Source organism: Sinocyclocheilus anshuiensis, unplaced genomic scaffold, assembly GCF_001515605.1.
Source record: "Sinocyclocheilus anshuiensis isolate Anshui unplaced genomic scaffold, SAMN03320099.WGS_v1.1 scaffold132, whole genome shotgun sequence".
In the NCBI taxonomy this organism is placed as follows: domain Eukaryota; kingdom Metazoa; phylum Chordata; class Actinopteri; order Cypriniformes; family Cyprinidae; genus Sinocyclocheilus; species Sinocyclocheilus anshuiensis.
Genome location: NW_015555730.1, coordinates 472,865 through 480,886, shown reverse-complemented (window position 1 = coordinate 480,886; position 8,022 = coordinate 472,865). Strand labels below are relative to the sequence as shown.

The following is an 8,022-nucleotide window of genomic DNA, read 5'->3' as shown; positions in this document are numbered from 1 at the left end:
TGCCTTCGCCGTATCTAGCCGTTTAGACCTCTGAGCCGCAAGTCTCAGCAAAGCCATGGCAGTATCCACACCACAATGAGAGTGAGGAGGATTTTAGGCACCAGTGAGGTTTTCATCCAGACCGAATCAGTTCATATTTTAATAGCAAATCAGCAAAGTGCATCAGTTGTGGCCCAGTCCGTCAGGTTCAGCTCGGTTCAGAACAGCAGGGTGAGGGTGCAGTCACATAATGCAGCACTTGTTCTTGAAAATGTGCGGGTGTTTGTAGCGCAGTCTCTGTTTGGGCCGATATTTCTCTAGATACGTCAGCTGCTTGCTGTTTATTGCACCCCTGCGCTTCCTGAGAACTCAAAAAAAAAAGAAAGAGCATTAGCATGTTGATTTACATTCATCACGCTCCAACTGAATGATTTCTTTCAAGAAACACGGCAGATAAAAATGGCTTGCTATCTCACGTTTCATTCCAGCCCACGCTGGACTGAAAATAGACATGAAAATATAACCGTAACCAAGGGGTGGAGCTTAAAGGTTCAATTGCGAATCTTTTGCGTGTTGAAAGCTTTCAGCTTGGCCTTGCTATCAAAAGGCACTCTGGCAAGCGACTGAGAACTAGCGTTTAAGATCCACTCGTATGAATGTAGCAGTTGACGTCAAGAGCTCAAGGTCTGTGGTTCTTGAAAGAAGTCAAGAGAGAGATGTACGCACTGTCTGATGAACTGGATGGCATCTTCATACTTCATCCCACTTTCAATCAGTGCCACGGCCACAAGTACTGGAGCTCTGCAGAAAAAGAAAAAAAAACATTTTGAGAGAGGTGCGACATTGACCTAAACGGACTGCTCTATATGTGTATGAGAGACAGAAACACCAGAAACACTGTTAGACACGTACACTAGCAATGTCAAAATGGCATTTTTTGTACGTTTTGTATAAAAAAGATAAAAAAATTTGAAGGATTGAACACTTAATGTGCATCTTTGTTTTATTGTTTTTATTTGTTATTTGTCTATTACATGCAAGTTTACTTAAAGGGGGGGTACAATGCTGTTTCATGCATTCAGAGTTGTTTACACTGTTAAAGAGTCGGATTCTCATGCCAAGCATGTTTCAAAATTCAAAAAACAATTTGGACATATGACGGAGTATTTCTGTGCTAAAAACCTTACTTCCGGGAAGTTTCGGATGGCATTTCTCCCGGAAGAGCGCGCCCACGCACGCATCGACCAGAGCAAGAGTGTGATCGCGCCCATCAACGCGCTTCATCCGGCGGCAGCGCAGCAACGCTGCACGGGACTTGCTCGGGAAGAATGTCTCCAAAGAAGTGTTTTTTTGGTTGTAAAGGAAAGATAACTTTGTTCAGCTTCCTAAAGAACCCAACGTTATGTAAGTTAAACAGTGGATGCAGTTTGTTTTTCCGGAGCAGCAACGGAGTTTCACAAGTGTGTTTGTTCACAAACGTTTTATAAGCAATGCCCAGTTCGATGCTGGATTTGCACATCGTTTGATACTGAAGGATGGAGCTGTCGAGCTGTAAAAGTTCCCGGTCATAATTCAGAACTGCAGACGGTAAGTGAAACTGCATCAACTGTCTGTATTTTGTTGGCAGTCGGAGCTCAAGTGCTTGTCAATCTTTAGCTCCGCCCACGGCGCGCCTCCAGGAGCTCGGCTTTTTCCAGAGAGAATCGTAAAGCTGTATCTTTCTTTTATAAATATGATAAAACTAAAGACTTTTTGGAGATATAAAGGATGCAGTACTACTCTATAGGTACTCAAGATTAACATGCGATTGGGTGAAACTGTGTGTTATCTCCCCCTCTTTAACTAAAAAATACTTGCCAAGCTATATGCCATTGTTTTAATTCTGTTTGTTAATATTTGTGGTGTTAGATATACAAATATTAATAAATAATTAAAACAATGTCATGCAGCTTTCAAGTGTTTTTCTATTAAAGGCGGGGTAAGGTGATTTGATTCAAAAACATTTTTTGTTCTGCTGGTTGGAAGTCTCTTCACATCCCGATAGCAATCACTAAGTTAAAGGGTTAGTTCACCCAAAAATGAAGATTCTGTCATTAATTACTCACCCTCATGTTGTTCCAAACCCGTAACAGCTTCGTTCATCTTCGGAACACAATTTAAGATATTTTTGATGAAATAATACAGATCTGGGTCAGCGCTGCCACACGTTCGCGTTATGATACTGTCGTGAACGCGCATCCAAGGTGACGCAGTAGAGATGAAAATGTGGAATAAAGTCGTTATTTTTGTTTTCTTTGCGGAAAAAAGTATTCTCGTAGCTTCGTAACTTTACAGTTGAACCACTGATGACACACGGACTACTTTGTCGATCATCTTGGTACTTTTCTGGACCTTGAACGTGGTAGTTACCTTGCTGTCTATGGGAGGGTCAAAGAGCCCTCATATTTCATCAAAAATATCTTAAATTGTGTTCCGAAGATGAACAGAGGTCTTACGGGTTTCGAACAACACGAGGGTGAGTAATTAATGACAGAATTTTCATTTTTGGGTGAACTAACCCTTTAAGTGCTCTAAATGTATTTATATCGTCTGTGGAAGGTGTAGGACCATAAAATGTTTGACCAATCAGATTATTCGGTCCGAACATTACGATAGGCTGTCCTGCCTGCCTGTCAACGTATGTATTTGCATACCTCTGTGCACCCTGTTTGCGCAGACATGATACGTCATCAGCGCGGTCCATTATGCTGTTGCAGACCGAGCGAGAATGGAAGGCGTTATTATTATAATATTATGCACTTTGTACTGTAATGTTTTCTCACCAGTGAATGAGACATGAGGTAATCTGACAGCGTTGACGCCGTCTCTCAGCGTGTCGCTGGTTAGCCTCTGGTCTGCTTGTGCACGCTCATGTGATTTGGAGGAGGCGTGGCTTTGGAGAGTGATTTGCAGGTAGGGTGGGATCTTATGCTTTCAAAGCTAGCTTGCTATTGCTAGCCTCTCTGAAATCGCCTACCCTAGATTTAAGCAAATGCTACGCTTGAAGTTTGAATTTACTTTAAATAATAAAATATTAAATATAGTATAAATTAATAATTAAATCATTTAAATTAAATTAAAATAAATGTATTACACTTTTAATATGAATATTTTATCAATATCAATTGTAGTCAATATTTAATTACAAAAAAAGTGTGTTTAACAGCATATTAGCTTTCATTGTGGTATCAATAGGGTTGGGTACCGAAACCCGGTGCCCTATGTAACCGGTATGTACTAGAAACGAATCAGAACGCAGACTTTGGTGCCTCATTTCGGTGCCACTTAAATGCTTGAGCGATCGATTGAAATATTTGTTCTCCGAAAGGGACGTAAGGATCACCGGCACCGCATGTGAAAAATAATTTCTTGAAAATTCACGAACGCAAGTCGGAAAGCTCTAATAATACACATCTTTGTAGTAACGCGAGTGTCCATGTTACCATTTTAACATTCTGACTTAAAAGCACAACTCGGGAAATGAGCGCATTCGCGGAGCGCGTGACTGTAATATGTTCTATACTGTAAAAAGCATATGGTAAAAAGACTATGTCGATTAGCAATGGATTATAAATATACTTAATTATGATGAAAATAGCAAAGATGGCCTGAATAACACAGATAAACTATACACAGGGGTGTGTCTACGTGGTAGTGCTCAATAATGGCCAATCCATCCTATTTTTTTTATTTTTTTTAAGTATCGGTTCAGGCACCGGTACCGTTTTAAAAGTATCGATTTGGCACCGGTATCGTAAAAAACGCAAACGATACCCAACCCTAGGTATCAAACCTGGCAACCCTAACACACACATAACTTTATTGGCTCATTAGAAAAGCTCAATTGTTCCATGACCTCAGATAGATCTTAGAAGCTGTACATTGAAAAACAGATTAATGGAGCAATTCCACATTTTCGCTCTTAAATGAGTGGAAAGAGAGTTAATTCATCATACAATAATTAATGTTTCACTATCCTAAAGGTCAAGATTCAGGCAAAGTGAGACCTAACAATTTCAGAAAAGGTGAGTGGTGTAAAAAACAATTGTTAGTGCTGTTGCTAGGCGTTCTGGGTGGTTGTTATGCCCCAAGTCACATTAAGAGCCCACCCTCGAATCTCTACTTTATTCTCGTCTCTGCATGTTACTCCCCCGCTTTAACGTCCACAAGATCTTTCCTTCCACTTTTTCGCCCACCAAGTGGGAAATCTTAAATCTGATCTCTTACAAAAGTAATGATGCACCTCAGCACCTCTCCTTAACAAGCCACAACTGAGGGATCATTCAGGTCGATTTAGACAGCAAAGCAAATTTTAATACTTAACCCTCAAAGCTTCCCTTTCAAACATACACCGTACAGTAAAGACAGTCAAATCCTACAGCATAACTACAGCTCTAAACAGCGTTGCCTTCTGAATTAGATGAAAATAAACGAGTCAGGCCAAAAAAACACTGGCACTCTTTCAAGAGTCAAGACTGATTCCCTTTGGAAGTGGATGAAGTGCGTCAGAGACGGAGTTTCACCGCCCAAAAGATGAGAGCAGCGAGGCCAGACTCCCTCCTCCTTTTAACGTCACTCAATGTTTTACAGCCGACGTTTGGGGTGTTTTGTTTTGCCGTACGTGCGCCAACAGAGAGCATAAATACATCATCTGTAGGAGCTCCTTATGAGACATACTGTTCTGCATTTATAACTGCAATAGTACATTATGTTGTGCAATATTGCTTTTGAGAATGACTGATTTTGTCATTACCATGAAATTGTACCCACTGAATTTTGTTATGGTAAAAACAGCTTCCCATTCGTGGTTCAGTCATGGGACGACCACTAGGTAACTGGGAGCATCACGTATAGCGAAAGAATCCTAGTCATGTGGGATAGACAGTCTGGCATAAAGGTCATGGAAAGAGCACGCGTTTGAGGAGGACAGTAATAACACATGCTCATAAAAAGCAACTTCCTGTTTTGTCTTTGGCCCTCACCCCGATGCCTCTTAAAACAGAGTGGGACTGCAGCAGAGAGAGTGCACTTTGGGGACTGTTGACTTTGGCGGAGCACTCTGGCCAGTTTAAAGCCTCTTAAGATGTACCTCTCGCTCAGCCCATAGGGGACTATCAACTTCATCCACGCTTAATAGAGGAGACGTGTCTCCTGGGAGGCCAGAGGTGCGTAAAGTTCTATAGAGCACATTCTTTTCCAGATTAAGGTCTCGAACTGGGCACCGGAGGTGGGCTTACTTATGGGCCACCAGACAAGAAATGAACCCATTTACCCCCGAGTTCCCAGGGCTGAGCAAAAACCAGCTAGTTAAAGATGTGTTTACATCTTGAGGGCAATGCGATTGTGTTTCTGCAAGCTCATATACTGACCTTCCTAAACCGGCCACGCAGTGCACAGCCACACAGCAGCCGGGTTCTTCTAGGAATCGTCTCTTCAGGAGACTCAGCCAGTCCTCCACGACCTTAGATGGAGGAGGAGCGCCGTCATCAAATGGCCAGTCCTGGGGAGAGAAGTTACACCTTCGCATCACCACACACTGAAAAATGACTTCTGTCATCTTTAACTCCAGATTGTTCCAAATCTGTATGACTTTCTTTCTTTTGCTGAACACTAAAAGAAGATCTTTTGAAGAATGTTGCTGGTTGCCACTGACTTTCATAGTAAGGAAAAAATACTATGGAAGTCAGTGGGTACTGGCAATTGACTGGTTATGAGCATTCTTCAAAATATCTTCTTTTGAGCTCTACAGCAGAAAGATTTTTATACATGTTTGGAACAGCATGAGGGTGAATAAATTATGAACATTTTTATTTTTGAAACTATCCGTTTCCTATTCACACTGAAAGACAGGCTTTGACTTTGAAACTTTGGACTTGTTCACACTGGCAACATAGTGACGTTTTGATTTTGTAGTGTTATTTTAATTTCATGGTTCCATTTCAAGTGAATGACAAAATATTGCATCATGAAGTAGATCAAGAGAGCTATATTGTCTGCAGTCCCATTGGTAGTTGGTTTGCTGCTCATTTGCATAGATAAACTGTTCAGATTTGTTGTATCCATTGGTTGTTTTTGCTCATGTTGCCTCAGTTTGGTGACTTTGACAATATATGACCTCCAGCTACTTTGATGCTACAAATCGCCATCAATGTGAACGTCCCTTTAACATCAACAGGCTTTAAGGAGTCAAAAGCAAAAAAAGTTAAGAGTGGCCAGGTGGCATTTATTTGAAATAAATATAGTACAAACTTTTTAAGCTAAATATTTTGCAAAAAATGTAAGTATTGCAACACTTTGTGACTGTCCAACATTAGTGGATCATGTTCAGAGTTAAATGTGATGAACCACACCCATGTTTACTCTAATAGGACACCTGTGTGAATTGCAAAAAACTAAGTTCTGAGAAGAGCTAGTGCAGAATTTGTTTACAGACGGCACTGGATTTGCATTTAATGCAAAGACTTCTTAGACGTGACTTAAGTGTCCAAATACTGGTTGGGGCCACTGTATCAGTCTTCACAGTCTAAGAGAGATCTGCTAGCTTTTTCTGAATGTTTCTATACTTGGTTCTTTGTAAAAGTGCGTGATCCAGATGGTGAAGGTGCTGAGGGAGAATAGAGCACTGGGTGAGGACTATTCAGAAATAACCTTCCGGGGATGTCCCCCTACAGTAATGTGAATGGCTGCTTGTGCACCATAGTACGACGTATTGTTGGAGAAATCTAGTTTCGACTTTCTTGAAACTGTAGTAACTTTTTGGCACGGCTGTTGTTCAAACCTTGCTTATTCAACAATATAGACCTGTTGTTAATGACATCATCATGAATGTGGAATAAGAACTTCTGCTAATTAATCAGTTGGAGATCAGATTAACGTCAGATTATTGCTGTAATTAATAAACATCGCATTTGAGGGCTTTTTTTTGTTCTCCATGTGTTTTGCTGTATTTCCAGATGGTTGATACAATCATTGGTTCCATCTTGCATCATAGTCCAGGCTTCCCCCAAGGAACTAAGGAACAATTTGCACATGTGCACTCGGTGGCTTCCTGATGGACACACTAAAAGATGTAGAATGAAATTTGTATATATTAACTGTATGTACTTCTAACCACAGCAAGAGTAGTTCCAACCACACAACTTTGAGATGCTCTTTTCAAATGTTCATTGGAAGTACAGTTTTGGAAATCACCATATTGTTATAATGTGATGTAACTTGCGACAAGAGTTGGTTAAGAATGCTTTTGGTTAACACATTTTCAGAACAAAGAATGGGAAACAAGACACTACAGAATCTGAAATCAATGCTAAATGGTGTATGGAACCAAGGAGTCTCCTGTCAACTGAAATTTTTAGTTTTTTGAACTACAGTATGATACTACGATACGGTTTGGGATGTTCAGATGCTGCTATAAAACCATTATTTATTGTGTGATATTTATTGCCTACGATAATATCATAATTGTCATTTTATCGATATGCGAGCTGACATCAAGTATGTCACTCACTTTGCAAAAAACAAACGAAAACACGTTCAAAAGCATTCACTGCGTGATGAAGCCTATCAGAATACAGTGACAATGCCATATAATTCATGTTATGAAAGCAAAAAATATCCCCATATGGGCTTTTGTTTTTTATATTTATAAAATATAACAGTTAAGTAATATCACACAAGCAAGAGTGATGTTTTCCTGAATATTACTGCATGAGTGCGGTCCCAAACATGATATTAATTTTAAACAACAGTTCAAAAAACAAAAAGTTAATATTGAATGAGTTACATTTTAGACACAATATGCCTGATTTTTTCTGTCTTGGCAATGAAAATAGTTCCAAACAAAGCCGGAGCAGAACATTTGCACGTGTTTCGTTCCTTAATTAGTCTGTTTTTGAATGAGTTAATGAGTCGATAATCCATTCATGAAGACAACCACTTGCTTTGTTTCTAAATGAATCAGCCGTTTTGAATGAATCGTTTGAGTGAATGATTCAATGAATCAGT

The 8,022-nt window shown here is 40.0% G+C and overlaps 1 protein-coding gene across 4 annotated transcripts in view; it reads right to left on the bottom strand.

Moving 5' to 3' along the window:
• The window catches only part of LOC107672850 (protein tyrosine phosphatase type IVA 3-like), a 40,240-nt gene that overhangs the window by 5,040 nt on the left and 27,178 nt on the right, over positions 1 to 8,022 (bottom strand). For 3 of the 4 annotated variants that reach the window (XM_016466222.1, XM_016466225.1, XM_016466224.1), the window contains exons 4-6: positions 5,388 to 5,518; positions 706 to 780; positions 253 to 340 (exon numbers count right to left, since the gene is read on the bottom strand). In XM_016466222.1, coding sequence (XP_016321708.1) covers positions 253 to 340; positions 706 to 780; positions 5,388 to 5,518 — 294 coding nt within the window. Of the gene's footprint in view, positions 1 to 238; positions 341 to 705; positions 781 to 5,387; positions 5,519 to 8,022 lie in introns of all 4 variants that reach the window. The other variant, XM_016466223.1, reaches the window with a different exon arrangement.